General features: G+C 44.2%; 8 protein-coding genes across 8 annotated transcripts; 2 read left to right on the top strand and 6 right to left on the bottom strand.

The window, feature by feature from the left end:
- Positions 1-1,299: 1,299 nt before the first annotated feature.
- Positions 1,300-2,469, bottom strand: HG536_0G04920 (putative nitronate monooxygenase; the record flags this gene model as incomplete). The annotated part of the gene is made up of 1 exon (XM_037285408.1): positions 1,300-2,469. The coding sequence occupies one exon, from the start codon at positions 2,467-2,469 to the stop codon at positions 1,300-1,302; it is 1,170 nt and encodes a 389-aa protein (XP_037141304.1).
- Positions 2,470-3,800: 1,331 nt separating this feature from the next.
- Positions 3,801-4,997, top strand: HG536_0G04910 (uncharacterized protein; the record flags this gene model as incomplete). The annotated part of the gene is made up of 1 exon (XM_037285407.1): positions 3,801-4,997. One exon carries the CDS (start codon positions 3,801-3,803, stop codon positions 4,995-4,997), a length of 1,197 nt encoding a protein of 398 aa, XP_037141303.1.
- Positions 4,998-6,425: 1,428 nt separating this feature from the next.
- Positions 6,426-7,145, bottom strand: HG536_0G04900 (uncharacterized protein; the record flags this gene model as incomplete). Its single annotated transcript, XM_037285406.1, has 1 exon — positions 6,426-7,145. The coding sequence occupies one exon, from the start codon at positions 7,143-7,145 to the stop codon at positions 6,426-6,428; it is 720 nt and encodes a 239-aa protein (XP_037141302.1).
- A 989-nt stretch (positions 7,146-8,134) lies between these two features.
- On the bottom strand, positions 8,135-9,319 carry IRC7 (cysteine-S-conjugate beta-lyase IRC7; the record flags this gene model as incomplete). Its single annotated transcript, XM_037285405.1, has 1 exon — positions 8,135-9,319. One exon carries the CDS (start codon positions 9,317-9,319, stop codon positions 8,135-8,137), a length of 1,185 nt encoding a protein of 394 aa, XP_037141301.1.
- Positions 9,320-9,849: 530 nt separating this feature from the next.
- On the bottom strand, positions 9,850-10,827 carry SAM4 (S-adenosylmethionine-homocysteine S-methyltransferase SAM4; the record flags this gene model as incomplete). The annotated part of the gene is made up of 1 exon (XM_037285404.1): positions 9,850-10,827. One exon carries the CDS (start codon positions 10,825-10,827, stop codon positions 9,850-9,852), a length of 978 nt encoding a protein of 325 aa, XP_037141300.1.
- A 951-nt stretch (positions 10,828-11,778) lies between these two features.
- Positions 11,779-13,269, bottom strand: DLD3 (D-lactate dehydrogenase; the record flags this gene model as incomplete). Its single annotated transcript, XM_037285403.1, has 1 exon — positions 11,779-13,269. The coding sequence occupies one exon, from the start codon at positions 13,267-13,269 to the stop codon at positions 11,779-11,781; it is 1,491 nt and encodes a 496-aa protein (XP_037141299.1).
- Positions 13,270-15,962: 2,693 nt separating this feature from the next.
- On the bottom strand, positions 15,963-17,375 carry HG536_0G04860 (histidine phosphatase family protein; the record flags this gene model as incomplete). Its single annotated transcript, XM_037285402.1, has 1 exon — positions 15,963-17,375. One exon carries the CDS (start codon positions 17,373-17,375, stop codon positions 15,963-15,965), a length of 1,413 nt encoding a protein of 470 aa, XP_037141298.1.
- A 1,000-nt stretch (positions 17,376-18,375) lies between these two features.
- MIR1 (Mir1p) lies at positions 18,376-19,299 on the top strand (the record flags this gene model as incomplete). The annotated part of the gene is made up of 1 exon (XM_037285401.1): positions 18,376-19,299. The coding sequence occupies one exon, from the start codon at positions 18,376-18,378 to the stop codon at positions 19,297-19,299; it is 924 nt and encodes a 307-aa protein (XP_037141297.1).
- Positions 19,300-19,467: the final 168 nt, after the last annotated feature.

Genomic DNA, 19,467 nt, shown 5'->3' with positions numbered 1-19,467 from the left:
AATTGCAACAGCTAAAACGAGATGGAGCTCTGGAGTTCATTCTGGAGGATCTCGCTGCTTGATTGACGGCGGCAATGAAGCCATGAAGTGTCCGGTCTTGGTCCGGCTCCTCTCATGGCATAGATGTTCGTAGCGGGTTATGATTTAGAGCAGTTTTGCAACATATTTACAAATTATTCAATTTCGAGTTTGTGACTGGACTGAAGCTTTCTCATCGAATTGATATTAAGCAACAAGCTCTGCAACAAGCTCTGCTAGTAGAACGCTGTCATTCCCATGTCTGCGGTGTTTCTCCCTGTTACCATTTAACGTATAGTCATTCTCACATCACTTAAACTCATCGGCTATTCAACTGTGAAAAACTGTCTGCAGTATTAGTTGCCAGCCGAACGTATATGTCGCATCGACACGATCAGATGGAGACGTAGACGTTAGTGGGCGCATTTCTTCGAGATTTCTGACAAAGACGGGGAAGAAATCCGGTGCATACATGCACATAATCGCTTTGCGTGCCGTTATATTATAATGTTACGCGCGGTGGTTTGACAGTCAAAATGCTTCACAACCCAAGTTCGATTGACTGAATATCTTAATAAGGGCTCAAGCTCACCAGTCGGCGATGGTGCCAAGCCCGAAACAAGGCTGTAGGACATGAGAGCCATTTAATTGCCGTCACCGGCGGGCGCACTGTGCTCTGGGCTCATCTCCGGCACTCTTGAAACATGTCGGTTTTAATAGTTGTTGAATGTAATTGCTGTTTAATTGTTCTAGTGCCGTTCTGAACAAGCTGTCGCATACTGTAAAGTGCGATCTGGTGTCTTATCTGGTGATTTGACTCGATAATAACGAAGACTCTAATAGATTAGTCGCTTGACGCGGTAAGTAAAGACCCTTAGAAAAGAAACACTCCATAGCTCATTTTGTCGCAATATCTGACTCAAGCAAACTCACCTTTAATCTATGTCAGTTCCTTTACAGGGGTTAGCAAACAAATAAGGACGGTATTCAAGTAAAGGGAAACCGTCTCAAAGTTCATTATCTTCCGTTAATAACCGCTGTCCAGATAAAACAGCATATTTTCCTTTGATTTAGGGGCTTTTTGACAGAAACAGCGAAGTCACAAATACTTGAGCATTTTTGATGAGAACTATCAATACACACCTGAAAAATGATATCTCCCATTTGTGCGGTTGAAATATGCAAGTTCGATCAGATGGCAGGTGAAACTCCAATATCCTATCGATTAAGTTACCGTACCCCGATTTGCAAAAGCTATGCACGGAATGATGACCATAGAACTTATTTGCATTCAACGGATTCAGATAGATATGTCAGTAGTTCGGCTATCGACAAGTTTGTCTCAATAGATGAGTAATTTTGTCCTGCCAGCATAAAATTGAGCTTATCTGGATATAAGTTTCTCAGTTTCTTAAAAGAATTGTACATGTATCCATAATCAGGAAGATCTTCGTTTGCATAAGTTGAGTGCAAATTCCGCAGGAACGGTGACGAAATAGCTCTCGCGCTCTTACCTGAAACAGTGCTAATCATCAGAGTCGGTTCTGGCCTTTTACCTTCATGAAGGATTTCATGCAGCTTCTTGGATACTTTACATTCTGTTGTACCGAGGAATGCTGTGCCAATTTGCACAGCGGAAGCACCAATCTCTAGCATATACTTGACGTCTGTGGGCGTGTTGAGGCCGCCGGCAGGGATTATAAAGGGAACTTTCTTATGTTCAGTCTTGGGAAGGCGCATGATTCGCTTAACTAGGCACGCTGTCGAGAGTTTCTCGTCAAACCGCTCAGAAAGCTGCAAAAAGTTACCTCTATGTCCTCCAGCCTCATAACCTTGACATATTACTCCGTCGACTTGAAGTTCGAGGAGTAACTGATATTCTTCTTCGCATGTTGCTGTGACGTAAACCTGGATCCCCAAATCTTGTAGGGCTCTAATCGATCGTTTCGTGGGATGGCCGAAATGGAAACTAACAACTTTTGGCTTGTACTCATCCTTGAAGAACGCTAGGAGGTCCTGGAATGCTTTCCCATCTTCGTACTCTTTGAACGATATTGATCGTTCTTCAAAGACAAATTCCTTTCTATCAATGGCAATGTTCGAAACCTTCTCATACAAGGAGCACCAGTTTTCTTTCTGAGCAGATGATATGTCGAGGATAGCTTCCTGGCAGAAGAAATTCAAATTAACATTTCGACAAAGAGATGTACCTCTCGTGTATGACTTGACCTCATTTATTAGGTTTCTGAGTTCTGCTATCCCAGAAGATGATTTCAAATTGATATGTGAAACTGGTAATGATCCTAACGCCCCATTATTACAGACTTCTGCAACCATCTTTGGGCTAGTTACACCCGCCATGGGTGCTTGAATGATGGGCCTTGTGATTTTCAGTGATTCCAGAAAGTTTTGGTAGGCTATTGATCCCATTTTCAGAAGTTCCTTGCTCATTTCAAAATCTGACGGTTCATCCGTCTCAACACCCTCATTAGACGTGGCTTTTCATTGCTTTATATAAACTCCGGCTACTAAAGAGGTCCAGTTTAGGAGGAGCAGTCCTTTCAGCCAATGAGCACGCAGAGAAATGCTGGGGCGCAGCTATGCATTAACCAGTCAAACAAAGTCCAATTTGCTCAGTCAGGCATTTTAGAGAGCCGTTCATCTCGATGGTTCGCCTTGCGCAAGAACCGTGACAGGCGTTGCAAAAAGTTATTTAACGAGATGAAAGGCGTTTCTAACTTGCAGATGACGGGATCCAAGCAACATATCCGCGGACTTTGTCCTCCTCAAATCAACAATCTCTGAACGTAGCTATCAACTTCTTAGACGAAATATTACTTGCCGGCATCCATTAGATCGTAAAGGCAGCTCAGTTCTCCCTGCTATGTTTAAAAGATTTATGTAACCACTTGGCCGGATGAAAACTTGAAAACAGTATATAACTTTCTTTAGGACTAAGTGATACAAGGCTGCTGTTGCTGTTCTAAATGGCTGGCGGTTTAAGATAGACATCCCGCCCAACGCCTACCCAAAACCAGTCAAATGCACTACCATCGCTTACGGATATCGCTTACAGAGATCGTAACCATCTCAAGACTCGTTATAGTGTCTCGTTTTCCAGCAGTACAGTGGGCGACAGTAATTGTATAGAACTCGTATAGGATTCGTACAGCATTCGTATGGAGTGTCTCCGAATCGAGGAATTTTGCTTGGCGAAAATCCGATGACGAAAAGACTGTCAGACAGCCGTTTAAATCCCGTTCCGGCTGTCGTTTAACGAATGAAGTTAATTAAAATTAGTCATTGAGGCTAACTAGCCAATGGTAATTTCTCATAGAAGAGGAAAAACAATTCCTGCATGCCACCCATCTGGGGGGACCTAGGCATCGCTCACCCGGAAATGAGGTGGGTGGTTGTCTAGTAATATCATGCCATATGAATGGGTGCAGTACAAGATGAGCTCATCTGCGGAAGGATTTACGTTATTTGGCCAACCAGATTCTGAAATATTACTAAACTGCAGATTTACCGATCTGTGCAATGGGCCGGTATTTCCTCGAGGATTGTTAGCTAAGCAGAGCTTACGACAAGAAGATCTGAAGTGTATTATGTTAGTTCGAGCTTCCGTCACCTCATTAGCAGAGATGCTCTCGAAAGATCTTCCCGTTTTGACTTTTAGATTGGTATAAAATCTGGCATCATGGTATTGAAGACGAGATCCATTTTCTGCCTTTCTTTCTTTCTCGAGAGGAGAATCAGTGAACGAGAGAATAATAATCAAGATGCTATCTGAACAAACACGCGCAATTATCAAGCAGACTGTTCCGGTCTTGGAACAACATGGCACTGTCATCACCAAGACGTTCTACAGGAACATGTTGGGAGACAATAAGGAACTGCTGAACTACTTCAACAGAGCCAACCAGGCAAAAGGTGCTCAGTCATCTGCTTTGGCTACCACCGTCTTGGCCGCCGCCAAGCACATCGATGATCTATCTGCTATCCTTCCTCATGTCGAGCAGATTGGGCACAAGCACAGAGCTTTGCAAATCATGCCAGAGCACTATCCTATTGTCGGAAAAAACTTGTTAAGAGCTATCAAGGAAGTTCTAGGTGATGCTGCCACTCCCGAGATTATCAACGCTTGGGCCGAGGCTTACGGCGCCATCGCTGATGTCTTTATTAGCATTGAGAAGAAGATGTACGATGAAGCCGCCTGGCCGGGCTGGAAGTCGTTCGAGGTTGTTGACAAGGACCAAGTGTCTAGTGACATTGTCGAATTCACCGTTAAGCCAGACGCTTCTTCTGATGTTGATTTGGCTAAGGTGCCAATTGTAGCCGGTCAGTACATCACTGTTAAGTCCCATCCAACCAGACACAACAACGAGTACGATGCCTTGCGCCATTACTCGATCTGTTCCGTTACTTCAGACCGCGGTTTGAGATTTGCTGTCAAACTGGAACAACCACGAGACAAGCCAATTGGATTGGTCTCGGAGTACCTACATAAGGATGTTTCCGTTGGGGACAAACTGTTTTTAAGCGCCCCTGCTGGCGACTTCACTTTGGATGAGGAATTGATGAATCAAACCGAAGTTCCATTGGTTTTACTGTCGGCAGGTGTCGGTGTCACTCCTCTACTTGCAATGTTGGAGGCTCAACTTCTAAGGAACCCAGAGAGACCAATTTTCTGGATTCAATCGTCTTACGATGAGGCAACACAAGCTTTCAAACCACACGTTGAAGAGCTTCTAGAGAAGTGTGAGAGCTATGAAAAGATCATCGTCCATACTTCGAAGTCTTCACGTATAGACGACAAGTTCCTCAAGGAGCGTGTACCTGGTCACGCTGACGTCTATATTTGTGGCTCTCTGGAGTTTATGCGATCCATGGTTGATCATTTCAGCACTCTAAACCATAAAAGTGATTTCATTCATTACGAACCATTCGGGCCAAAGATGGCTACCGTTAAGGTTTAAGTATTGAACGCAGTTCTAACTCGGGCTTCAAACTGCCTGGATTTGTCCGACTGTTGGGAGGACATCTTTACGGCCTCACCGAAGCCTCAATGATTCTAATGTTCGTGGCTTGCATTATGTACATTCGTATACATAGCACTATAAATGTATGAGATTTACGAAACTTTTCTGTGGGTAATTTTTGAGCTATTATTTTGAGATCAAAGCCCTTATTGGTAATAAATCCTGGTGAGAGTGATGCGATTGGCTAATCAGTGTATCTATCTCTGAACCCTATTGAATCATAGAGGTGTGAACTTCAGGTGAACCGTTAAATCTTAGGTTTTAGAAATGATTACAACGGACATGCCTTGTTTTATAACCCAGTTCTCCGCACACGTCGCACGTCTGGATCATTAATTGATCCCGACTGTCTTTTCAAAAAGCATTTCCTCTTCTTTGCAGATATGGTCTTGAATTTCTGGGGTTGTAATTTGCATTCCTTTAATCAAGGGCATTTGCAAGGCACTAGGCTCACATGAGAGCGCCGATTAACCTGTTAACTATGCTGAAAGGCATAGGTATTCAAGAGGCTGCTTTTCCGGAATTTAATAGGACAGTTATGCTGAACATCTTCATACTAATAAGCATCATTGCCAGCTTACTGGTTTCTTGCTGGGCGGCTATACGCTCCCCAGGTCTTTATGTCTTTGCTGTGACATGTTCCTTCTTTGCTATCGCTCTTCAGTCTCTTTTCCTTGTATCAAGTACTGCCAAGACGTCCGAGCCTTCTTCGACGGGGACTCCGGTTGGGATGATCCTTAGCTATATCAGTATAGCCATCCTCACAAGGTCTACCATTTGTGGGCCTCCGATGCAAAAGGGAGGTAATGCATGCCTTGTGACAGGCGATTGTAGTATTATCTATTCTTCATGGCGCACTAGAGGCGCGTTTACCTACGTCGTATCCTTCCTTGCAAATAAACAGTCGAACTGTTATAGAGCATCCGACATTATCCATCGCAGCCGTAATTGCAAGCATGAAATCATTAATCCCGAGAGATGACTTCAGCTGATTGAGTTATCTGCCGACATTTTTTGTCGAGAAGTCTCTTCGCAGTATTCCGCTCCAAGAATATAAAATCCAGGATCTCATGGAATTTCATTATTCTTAGGCCTCGGTAATACTGTGATTCAGTGTCACGTCACTGCTTGGTCTTATCGGCATAATAAACAAAGGTATTTTGAACCAAATTCACTAACTGTGATCATCTCAGCTGGGTCTGCCTGATCCTCCTCCCCTCCACCTCATTTCAGTCTGAAAACAAAGGACCCACACCGGTGAGCGGTCAGTGTTTCTCATTGCATGGTTTTGGTGGGAAGCACCTCTCCATCGCAGTATAAATACAGCAACAAGCTAACTAGTTGAAATACGTTAAGCCGGCAGGCTTAGCGCGAACTATAACATTCTCTAGCGATGTTAGCCAGGTCTGCGCCATGTTCTCCTCCTAGTTCATGCTCGAAACCATGAATTACACCTTCGATGTCCTCTTTAGACATCTCCTGGCCAAACCTGAATTTACATTGCATATCTGAGATTTCAATTTCCACACCAACGACTCCGTTGAGCTTCGCATCGATCACTCGCTCCGGGGCATCTGTCACCTTCCACTTTTCTTCAAATTCCGCACCTTCTGGTCTTTTGCCTTCTTCTTGATCGCTCAATTGACTAACCTGGTCAAGCAGCCACTTCTTATCTCTGATTATCTTGGGAGTTCCATAGACGTGAAGTGTGGCATAATACCAGCCAGGAACCACTTTATGGGTCTTCTTTTTCGTTGGGCACCAGCTAGGTGACATGTATGAATGAGGTCCTTGGAAAACAATAAGAACCCTCCCGCTTTCCTCCAAATGAGCGATCTGACCATTCTTTGCTGCCATATGTGCGATAAGCTTGTGCTTTTGACCACCTTTCCCCTCAACAAAGAGGAATGGTAAGTGGGTGGCACAGAGTTCAGAGTCAACAGCATCAGAGGATCCTCCTAACACATAGCTTAAGAGTCCGCTATTAGATTTTCTTGCGGTAAAGAGAATTCCCAAAGGATTTTTCTGGATCACTTCGATTTGCTTTGCCAGGTCAGTGACCTCGTACTGCTTTGGAATGTACATTCGTGTGTCAGGCAATTCTTGGCAAGATGATATAATATCGTTTCTAACACAAACTCTTACTAAGTTTAGGATGTTTGGTCTATATATCTGCAGACATCCTAGATATCATTAGCACCACTCAAGATACAAGGTGTGACTAATGTCAATTTGATCCAAGATACAAGGTATGACTAATGTCAATCTGATCGGCTGCTAATTTAATGACGCAGATATCGAGCGCCAAGGCAGTTCATGACGATCGACCACTATATTGGTTAAAAACGATGCGAGGATCAATGCAGCTCATCTATGCGTTATCATGCCATATGAATTGATTAGTAGGCTGTGCAGCAATAAGCCCGTTAACTAAAGATCATTCGATTCGTAAGCCACTTCATTCTGATTCTAAGACACCAGAAAGAAATACAGGAAATACCTCTTCAGCGTCTATTGTTAGTCGTGAAATGGCACTTATAGTGAGAATGCTTATCCGGAGGGAGATTAGCAGGAATTTTTTGATCTATCGTCAAGAAACTTGTTTTCAAACAGAGATTAGTCATTGATGACTCTTGGCGTCTTACTGCTTCTGCCAGGACAGAACGCAGGCTTCTGGAACTAGCGGATCTTTTATTTTATCACCTAGCTCGAGAGCCCACTGACGATGATGGGTAATAAGGATACAGAGGGTCTGAGGCAAACAAGTAAAGAGATCTGTGTCCTTGAGCTGCACTTAAAAAGAAAATGAACTTCTTGATGACGGTACTGGGCCTTAAACCTCTCCGTTGAGTACAACGTTTACATACAGCTCTAGACCGGATCTCAGCGGAAGAGCATCGCTCTGTAGTCGCTCGGATATCTTTGGAGCGCATTCTTGGCCTCCCACCTCTAATAATCTCCCACTTTTCGACCTACCAGATACATCCAGGTCCGTTACATTGATGGATCATTTTCCAAGGTAAGGCTGCGCACGCCTAGGATACTATAGGGCGAACCTCCGCGAAAAGGCAGATTCAAATGACGCTCTTTAGACGCTCGAAGCCCAGAACTAGATCCTTTTGCAAATCTTCTATATCTTCAAGACCGATTTGAAGCCTTAGCCCGTAGCCATAGTGGTTCCGTGCCTTCAGTCTCTCACTGACCTCCTCACTTAATGGAACGATCAAGGACTCGTAACCGCCCCAAGAGTAACCAAGACTGAAGATCACCATGTTCTCAAGCATATGCTCGAGAGATGCTCTAGAGTACCTGGGTCTTAGTATGATGCTGAACAAGCCTGTTGATCCTCGAAAATCTCTGGCCCAATATTCATGGCCTGGGCATTCCTCAAAAGCAGGGTGCAGAACCCTCTCAACCTCATCTCTCCTTTGTAGCCACTTGGCAATCTTTAAAGCCTTGCGCTCGGCCTCTCTGACACGCAGGCGAAATGTACGGAGACTTCTAAGAGCCATATGACAATCTTCTGCTCCAGGAAGCATGCCCAAACAGCTGTATGTACTCTTCAACGCCGGCCAGTTCTCTTCATTCGCCGTAACCAGCCCCAAAAGGATATCAGAATGTCCCCCAACATACTTTGTTCCTGCTTCAATTGAGAGGTCCACCCCAAACGAATGGGGCTTGAAAAACAAAGGTGTTGCCCAAGTATTATCAATAATTGTCTTGAGCCCGTTCCTCTTGGCAATCTGGACAATTGCTGGAACGTCTTGTACTTCCATCGTATTCGAGCCGGGACTCTCCATGTAAATCGCAACCGTGTTGTCCTTGATTAGTTTCTCGATCCCAACTCCGATCAACGGGTCATAATATTCGACCTCGACAGCCAATCTGCTCAGAAACGTGTTACAAAAGACAGCCGTTGGCGGAAATACACTTTCTGGTACCAGGATGTGGCATCCTGCAGAGATAACGCTCAAAATGGCTAGCGCAATAGAGCCATGTCCGGAGGGTGAAATGACTGTGCCAGCGGCTTCCGTCAACTTTGTCCAAGCGTCTTCAAGGTTAGCAATCGTTGGGGAACCTGCAATACCGTAAAAGAATCTTCCCTCGTGGTTCTCAAGGCTTTTGACAGTCTTGTGAATGATCGTCGAGCCCTTGTAAAGTGGTGGATTCAAAAAGCCAAATTGTTCTTCTGTATGCCGACCAACAGCGCAAAGCAGCGAGTCGACTCCAAGCGGAAAGGTTTCTTCAGATTTCGTCATACTTTATGGTGAGATTCTGCAACATGATTTTGAGCAACATGATCTGACATACCTCAGCTAAGGCCTTTTATAATTCATTAACCACAACATCCGGACCAACCGAAAAAGCGCCTGAAGAGACTTTATCGCCTGCTGATTTCGAGCACAAAGACAGCAAGCAGCCACAACGCTCAAGATAACTGGTCCCGTTCACCCATGCTGCTGTATTGCCGTCCTGATAAGTTGATATCTACGTCGTTATAGTGATTTACGCTTTTTAAGGCCGCCCGGCGTTATACTCGTTATAAGTCCGACAATCATAACCAATTAAAAATCAATCTTTTACCAACACTCAATCTATGACGTGGCGATGTTGACACGGCCCAGCTTTGCATATCTCTTGTGTAGTCCCTTCGTTGGTAGCGACGACTGTCAAGTAACTGCGCTCAAACTTGTCTTCAACTGCAAGTTTTGGCGAGGTAGAAGGAGAAGTGCTGCGTGTTGTCTTTACATATCACATTATTTTACACGCTAAAGCTCTTAGCAGTCAACTATTCTGAGTATTTCTTGACGGCCTCTGACACCTCTGTAATATCTTCAGGCGTTGTTCTGCAGCAGCCCCCGATGACGCGGGCACCGGCTTCAATATACCTCTTGACGACAAGATCCCAAGTATTCGACTTATCGCCGTTGGGATGCCAGACCTTCCTCTCTGCGTCGTAAACCTCACCACTGTTTGGATACACTAATAGCGGCATATCTGGCAATACCTTATGTATTGATGCGAGGATGTCCGACGAAGTGTTGAAACTGACACAATTGATACCTAGGAGCGTAAAATTGGGGTTTATTTTGTCGCCGACACTCTTGATAAACTCTGCAATCTCGGCCATGGTAGTGCCATCTCTCAAGAGGCCGTTATCATCAACAGAGAGGCCGATGTAGAAAGGCTTGGAAAGAATGGTCTCGTCCCACGAGAGGATGGCCTTTATCTCGTGGATGTTTGGGATAGTTTCGAATGCGATCACGTCTATTTGTGGGCTTTTGTTGAAGTTCTCAAGTTGCGGTTTGAAATATTCGTAGTAGTCGATTGTCTCAGGGTTCGGGCCATAATCACCAGTGAATTCACAGCAAACATGAGCGCCCCAGGATCCAATACTTCCGATCAGATACTTATCTTCGCCAACGCATCCACGGGCGAAATCGACGATCCTAGTCAGCAAGCTGTTATATTCCGACAACGTCGTGATCGGTGTGTTCTCGGACACGGATTTGAAGCTGGCTTGGTATGTGACAGTCATCAAGATTTCAGCACCAGCCTTCATAAAATCACGGTACATCTCTTCGACGATCTTCCTCTCAGCAGATGACTCGGACCAAAATGCGTCATCAATGAAAGGAATGGTCGACCAAACAGGGTTGGCAACGTTGATACCCCTTCTTTCAAGTTCAGTACCCTGCCCGCCGTCAAGAACCAAAACTTTCCTGGGATTCTCCTGCAACAATTGTTTCAAAGCAAGGCGTGCCATTTTTAATTTTCAGTTCTGATAGGATCACCAATATGTCAAATAGTAGCCAAGCAACGCCAGATTCAATCGATCTTACTAGCTCGATGGTTACCTTCCTTAAATCAAGAATGATTCCCTCTTGGTTTTAATGCTTTTGATCCTATCTTTCTCTATGCAACTCTGAATGGCACTTACTCGGTCTTCTCGAAGACACCAATTTCCATAATCGTATAGTTCTTGGCGTTGATCAACAAGCGCGCGTACTGCGGCGCTGATACGACGATCCAAAAAAAGTCACAGCATTTGGCGATAACGTCAGAGTAAAGAAATCTAAAAGAAGCTCTAGGCCAGAAGATCGTTAACCAACTGAAGGCAGGCCTTTCGGATTCACAAGCGACAATGTCTGCCTAGTTAGCGTCGAAGCCAAGAGCACTGTAAAATACAAAGATTTCCACCAGTTAGCTAGAACCGCACAGTAACAGGATTGCAAATAATCGTACAACATCCCTCTCAAAAGATTTTGAAAACAGTGATGATAGTATTGATAGTGTAAATCACGATAGAAAAGATTCACACACTTGACATCAGCCTTTCAATCACAGCCTGGGATCAGAGATCTGTCTGAAGAGGATATGAAACAACGCTGTTGTCGCTGCCGTGGTCTGTTTGACAACTGTAGCCCTGAAAGCAGGCTTGAATGCTTCTTAATAGAGTAGCAATTCAGTTATGGACAACTTAAGAAGCGCGTATCAGATTCTGAATGTTACGACTCGTCATACTGGCTGATTTAGCAATTTAAATTCTTGATACAATAAGAGCTTTAAAATGGATGTCATGATGCAGATCTAAGATCAGGACTTGCATAGTGCGCGAGTAGATCTCTATCAAACATCCAGGTTCATTAAAAAATCTTATTTATCTATCAAAACGTTGACGAAGAAGACCTCGGTTTTCTGAATTCAAAACTCAAAGTTAGATGTACTTGTATGGATTGAGGATACCATTTGGATCATAGTGGCGCTTAACATCCTTCATAAATCTAATCTCGATATCACTTCTAGAGTAGTGTAGATGGCCCCTTTTATGGAAACCCACACCATGCTCAGCACTGATGGAACCCTTCTTTGAGGCAATATATTCATAAACAAAAGGTTCTAATAGGTTTTCGATCTCTTTCGTGAATTCTCTGACGGCAATGTTTAAATGAATGTTACCGTCACCGACGTGCCCGTAACCAACGGATTTCACAATTGGCTTTGGAGCGTCACCAATTAGACCAGCTTCGTTCAATCTCTTCGTTACAGCCTCGGAGACAGAATACAGATCCTTCAGCTGTAGCGACATGTCATATTTGTACATACCACCATATGAATTACAAGCTGGTGGGACGGACTTTCTCCAAGTCCAGATTCTATCGTAGTCAGCTTTGTCCTTGGCCATGACTCCCTCAGAAAGTAGTTTGGCATCCAAGGCACTTGAAAGGAAGGCGCTCAACTTCTCGTCATCATGTCTCTTGTTTGATCCCGACGTCTCTATGAGAACATAGAAGTTGTGATGGTTTTCCAAGGGGAATGGCAAGCCTTTCAGGTAGTCAATAGTACATTCGATGGAACCGCGATCCATAAATTCAAAAGCTGAGAGAATCTCAGACAGTTCACCCTTGGCCTTAACAAATAAATCCTGAACAGTATCAAAATTGTCAATACCACAGAAGATTGCATTCAAAGCCTTTGGCTTAGCGGCTGCGAGAATTGAGACACCAGTGATGATCCCAATAGTACCTTCCGCACCAATGAACAGCTGCTTTAAATCATAGCCAGTATTATCTTTTCTCAGTGCGTTAATACTGCTGATGATTTCACCATTTGGTAGCACAACCTCCAAACCCAAAACGTTGCCATGCAGGGAACCGTATCTTAGCAGGTTCAAACCACCTGCATTGGTGGAAACCACGCCTCCCACATGGCAATTGTTTCTAGAAGGCAAGTCCAGCGGGAAGATATGGTCGTGGTCGTGCAGAAACTTGTGAGCATCGCGCATCACAACACCTGCATCGCATTTGAAAGTGCCACTAACGGAGTCAAAGTCTCTAATTCTATTCATATTTTTCAGGGACAGGATAATTTCATCAAACACGGGAACAGAAGCTCCAACTAGATCTGTGTTACCACCCTGTGGCACGACGGCCAATTTGTTGTCATTACAGTATTTCATAATTTTGGAAACTTTTTCAGTAGAGTTTGGCAAGAGAACCAAATTCGACTGCCCTCTGTATTTCTTCATCCAATCCTGATTGAAAGAGGCCAGCTCTTCTGGAGATCTCGATTCCACAAGTTCATCACTTGATAGGATAGAACGGAAGAAATCTATATCAGCAGCATCAAGAACTTTGAACTTGGAGTTCCTTTTGACTTTGGGGTAAGCCTCAGCAGTTAGCTGAGCAAGGGGAGCTTGTACTGTCATGGCGTTGTAGGAAATCTTTGGATTAACGAATCTCAGAAAGCAATAATACCATTACACCATTGATAAGTTGCAAATATATACGCCCCTGCCTCATAACCATCATCGCACGATCATCAGTGGCTTCAACTCAACACTCTGATAAAAGAAGCCACGCGTGACTCTCAGGGTCATTACTTCTGAAAAAGTGGTGTTAGTCAGTTTATAGTTATTAGATTTATTTCGTTATTTCACCAAGTTGCTGACCTTCGTTGGTATCTCGTTTAGATTTGTAATTCAAGGACATGGAGCGCTCGTATAGGAATAATTTCACCTTGTTATTTCGAGAGTAACAATCCGACACCAACACTCAGATGTAGATTCTGAACTAATTGCTGAGACTACGTTTCACTCACTCCCTTACCCCCAATGCTTCTCTGCTTGCTCGTAGTCTCGGGTTGCCGATTAGATGCATATAACTTGCGAGCGGGACAGATTAGAGCATTAGAACACAGAGCGACAAATGATTAGATTTGGTCGTGCAAGTAATGATGAGGCGCTGCAGCTGCAGGTTGGAAAACGCCGTTCCCAACGTATTCGCGTGCCTCTATATGTTGTAATGAAGAAAGGCTTTCTTGCAGTCGGTAACTGCCGTAGCTGCTGTAAACAGTATCCTTTAGAGTAAATAAGATTGCTCGTTCCAATTGACCCCTAAAACAGAGGAGAACAGGAGGCGACCATTAATGTGCGCTTTTCATCATCCTGTTTCCGTGTCACTACTGATCTTTTCCTATCATATTGGCTATTGACTGATTATGCCCATACCTGATGAGCAAAAAAAGAGTTTCAACTCGAATATCAATTGCCTTCAGTAGTCTGAGACAAGGAAGCTAGTGTGACGAAGCAACCAATTTCGGCGAAAATGTCCTACTAACTCACGCTAAAGCTTCAATCTTTTGCATGTAGACCAAATTCCATTGTTGGTTGTCCAGTCGGCTGATATTAATTGTGTATCCTGTGCGCTCGTTGCCATGGCGCGCTTACCGAATGGAGATACTATTTAACGGTCCAGTGCCTTCGCCTTCCTAATTGGTCGATGACGTCTAACGACTCTTTAATCTGACTATGGCTTGACCCCCGCCAAGGTAGATCCATGATCCATCGTGATGTATAATCTTCTGAACGACAGAGTAATGGGCATTTAGGTGAAGCCATATGTGGTTACGAATTACGACTGCTGCGGATTGAGCTGGCCTCCAGCATCGCAGCAATGTTGCCACAAGAGAGCTTTAATCTACAGAAGCACTGAAACCGTTGACTCGAGCTTGGTTCACATCTTAGAACAATGCTGAGTGATAATTTCACCGGCTTTCTTTTCAAGGAAACGGCTCAAATAGGCAATAGACTCTATCAATTTTAAGCAGAAGGTTACCTTGGAGTAGAGATATGTCATATCCGAATGGCAGCTGCTGGTTTATGTGATCGATTATGATTTATTCAGAAAAGGGAATCAAATGAGGATGCCGAAGGCCATCCCGGTAGCGGCAAAACTATTCGGAATGGACGAAGAAAGTGAAATAGGTCTATCTGCTAAAAGATCAGCTATAGGGAAAGTCGACTTTTTACTTTAATAGTTGCTCCGAAGGCTTGTTTTATCAACCAGATCGTTAGAGGGCAATGCGGATCCAATATATCCCCTCTCTCCTCTTGGCGATCTTGGCTTTACTTCTAAGTGCGCTTTCATCCTTTTGGAACTCTTTCTTCTGAGTACATATTATTGTTCGTTGCATTCCATTTCTGGAAGGGAGCTGAATTTCAATATGACAGAACAGTGAACTTAAATGAGGGCGGATTGCGTATTCAGCTAACCGATTCTTAGGTATTTGGCGAAGGACGCCAAGTTTTCTATGCTGGAGACCATTGCAAATGAACGAGTCGTTCCAGCTCTCTATGACGGGTTTCACGACATAATAAATATGCAATAAAAGAAAGGGAACCCGGAATCTAACAGAATAAGAAACCTGCTGATAGTTCTGTTCTAAGATTTAAAGCAAGGATCCAATTTATGTTACATCTCTTTCGGGCGCTCCAAACAACCAGTATTCCCATATTCACAACGACAATTCGAGTCGCCATAAGTCAGTAATGGCGCAAATGCCATGACGAGGACTATTATGAGCGCCTGACTGCGGCGCATTGACGAGAAACGAAGCAAGACGATGGACACTCACTGTCGCCAGTGCTAACATCTTTTTTAGCACCTTTTTTATACCCTTTCAATCGCTATGATGCAACGTATATTCAAAAAGAAAGCATCACTACAACTATTTTAGCATAGGGTGTTTCCTGAAGATCTCATCGCTAGCTTCATACATTCCATTGATTGGACCGCGAATAACAAAGAGCTACTAATATCTAGTGTACAGATGAAAATTTACGCCCTTCGGAAAATTGCCCCACTTGGTAGAAATGTTACATTAGAATATCAAAAATTCGTGAACCTATGCTCACAGCAGAATACGATCTTCATTATCGGATTGAGATAAGCACTCAGTGTTTATTATCATTTACACGTTTTTTCACTGTGACGCTGTTCAATTATTGCAGAGATGGAGCGCTTCGAGATCTGTCATATGTCAGTCTGAAGATAGAAGAGTTGAGAAAGGCTTCCTAAATAAATCCATAGTATAACGTGAGAAGCCAAAGCCGTTTTTGGATCATTTTTTGACCAGAGAAGCGTTATAATTTCTCGTCTTGTAATCCCAGTAAAATGTTAAGGAAGTAGCGTTAGTTGCAATGATCTTTCCACACTTGTCGGAAAAGTTAATGTCGCTAAGTCTGCTTTCAGCGTAATCATAAAATTGTTCCAGTGGGCAGGAAAAGCCCGGACCGGAACTACAGCTTTCGATAGGGATAACGGCGTCATTCACGACATACCTAACATAAGACTGGTTGTAACAACTGAATTTTTGTGTGTATATCCTAGCACCTTGTGGAGCAATCCAGGACTTACGGTAAACGTGGTCGCGAAAAGGCACGTATGAGGTGTTTAGTTTGACCCCGTTATCAAATAGACCAACGGCAGCAATATAATTGATTAAATCGGAATCATGAGTGAAACTTAACCAAGCCTTCTGTTCGAGGTCGTCGCTTTGCTTCAATAATTCAACAGAAGCATTGAATAGAATCGAACCAGCAACTGCTCCCAAGGAATTCCCGTTTCCGTTTTCATAATAGCTTTCCAGGTCATCTTGATAAGAGAAGTGAATAAGTTCTTCTTCTGTGAAGATGCTGCAGATATCACTGTAACCGCGAACGTTCAACTCGTAGGCGCACCAAAAGAATAAGTTTTCGGCGTCAGAATTAGTCAAGTTCAAACCCTTGTTTTCGATGTTCAACCTTTTGGCAAGATTAGACAGGTATTCCCGAGAGTAAGTCCTCACATATCCGTCATTCTCGCTCTCGCTGAAGTTAGCACATCCGTATCTTGGGGTCAAGCTGTTAGCCCCGGACGAAGGAGCTTCGTCAATGACTTGCAGAGAGACATTGTAATCATTGCCTAAACCGTCAATAAAAAATTGAGCGGTGTCGTGACATCTCTTAGAGTTGGAAGTGAACACCGCAAAGCTTGAAGTCTCGTTAAGCAGATTCTTGTACAGCGCCAAAAAATTTTGGCTGTGCCTTTGAGCGTCCCTTTCGCCAGTGTAAGGGTTCAACGGGTTCAGAGAGTTCTTCAACGTGGTCTCTTCTTCATAATACTCAGGATCCCGAACAAAGAACTCGTAGTCGTCGTTCAAAAATGACAAAGATTCATTGAAAGTACCGGTGTAGTTGGCCAGCTTATAATAAGTCTCCAGAATCTTATTTCCCTTTTTCTTGGTAGGAAATCTCTCGCCATGTCTAGCGAACAGTTGAACCTGCATCAGTTTGCAGCAGTCAGGTGTTTGCTCAGGAATTCCATTGTCGAAAGGGAACGAGAAGTAAGGACCGGCCCCTCCCAAGAAACGAAATATATCTTCCTGGGTACCGATTTTATCCACTGCAACAGCGTATTGGCGACCAACGACAGCGGCTTGCCCTAGAGCAGCGACAGAAGCCAAAATAGCCACAAGTGCTGAGCCCATAGCCATTATCACTGGTTTTCTCTCCAATGTAGACAAAAGCACCTATCCGATGCCACGTATTATACCCGTTTTGCCGAGATTCCACACATACAGCCCTTCACTGCTCGATTAGCACCCTATGGGTAACGATCACCATCACCTATCGGTCACAAAACCGCATCCCAGCAAACACTTTCTTGACACCAAGATCAACATTACGTACCAGTCTCCACCACTACAGGAAGTCGCAGCATACTGTGCAGCATCGGTAACAAGGCCCACGTGCGCCGGCCGGTGTTGTCAGGCGAATTCGCCGGAAGGCACAGCCATACTCTTCAAGCAAGCGGATTCTTGATACGTCGAAGGCAGCATGTGCTTTAATTGGCGTGTAAATAGCTGGCTGTTGTACGTTTTTCCGCTTAGGGAAATAAGGTTTTCATAGTTGGCTTCCAGAAGCTTTCTCTTCTGCGGGCAAAATCGGAAATATCTTGGCGGCGTCAGTGTCACAAAAGCCTGACGCCGACTTTCATTTTCTTGGCGAACGAAACTGAGACAGATAATGCGGGGTTACCCGGTTTGATGCAACCCAGCGACAGCCAATCAGGAAACGTTGAAAAGATTGGCCAATGGCCAGCATAGATGCCTACCTGGCGCAAACAACACACTGAGATATGCCCCGTTGATATTTATCGGAAGAATAACTAGTCTGGCTCTGTAGGATCCCTCTACACGTTGGCATATTATCCTGTAGTATTTCCATGGAGCAACTTATGAGAACATGTAATTCAGAGTCCCATGCGATGCTCCGTAATACATAGATACGTCTTGTCGAATCGTAGCGCAGTTCTTGTCTTCGGCTTACGCGGTGGATTCAGTAAATATGTGATTTTCGTATTCAATTCCTTTTTTTTTCCCGTGGAGCATCTGGCACTATTTAAGCAGAAAAGTTTTCAGAACTTCTTTAACTTCTTAACTTCGACAACTCTACCAAGATTTCGACCTCGCCAAAACCTACAGGAAGCCCGAAATGTCTGCTCCAGTTCCACAATACTCTCTATCTGATTATGCCAAGTTTGCTCTGGCAGGTGCCATCGGTTGCGGTAGCACTCACTCTGCTATGGTGCCAATCGATGTGGTGAAGACTAGAATTCAACTGGAACCAACTGTTTACAACCAGGGTATGGTTTCTTCCTTCAAGAAGATCATTGGTGAGGAAGGTGCCGGTGCTTTGCTGACTGGTTTCGGCCCAACTTTGCTAGGTTACTCGTTGCAAGGTGCGTTCAAATTCGGTGGTTACGAAGTGTTTAAGAAGCTATTCATTGACACTCTAGGTTACGACACTGCTGTTAACTACAAGAACTCGATCTACATGGGTTCCGCTGCGATTGCCGAATTCTTTGCTGACATCGCTTTGTGTCCATTGGAAGCCACAAGAATCAGATTGGTTTCTCAGCCAAACTTTGCTAACGGTCTTGTTGGTGGGTTCTCCAGAATCTTGAAGGAAGAAGGTGTCGGCTCCTTCTACAACGGTTTCACCCCAATCTTGTTCAAGCAAATTCCTTACAACATCTCCAAGTTCTTGGTCTTCGAGCGCGCCGCTGAGGCCTACTTCGGTTTGGCTGGACCAAAGGAAAAGTTGTCTGCAACCTCTGTCACCGGTATCAACTTGCTTGCCGGTTTGACCGCTGGTTTGGCTGCTGCCGTCGTTTCTCAACCTGCTGACACCTTGTTGTCTAAGGTGAACAAGACCAAGAAGGCTCCAGGTCAATCCACTATCGGTTTGTTGGCTCAGTTGGCTAAGCAATTGGGTTTCGTCGGTTCCTTCGCCGGTCTGCCAACCCGTTTGGTCATGGTCGGTACGTTGACCTCCTTGCAATTCGGTATCTACGGTTCATTGAAGAGATCCTTGGGCTGTGCCCCAACCGTTGAGATTGGCAGCTCAGGTCATTAAGCGCCTGGATATGAGCGAGCCTTGAGCTGCAAGCCAACTTCTCAATGGTAATCATTTGATTTAATATTCATTAACACACAAAGCATCAAAGAGGAAAAACAGTCTTCGACTGATGAAGTACAAAGATGAAATGTGATAAACTGTACGGAGAACGATTTCTACTTATAA

Source organism: Torulaspora globosa, chromosome 7 (genome assembly GCF_014133895.1).
Source record: "Torulaspora globosa chromosome 7, complete sequence".
Lineage (NCBI taxonomy): Eukaryota > Fungi > Ascomycota > Saccharomycetes > Saccharomycetales > Saccharomycetaceae > Torulaspora > Torulaspora globosa.
This window is presented reverse-complemented; position numbering and strand designations above follow the sequence as displayed.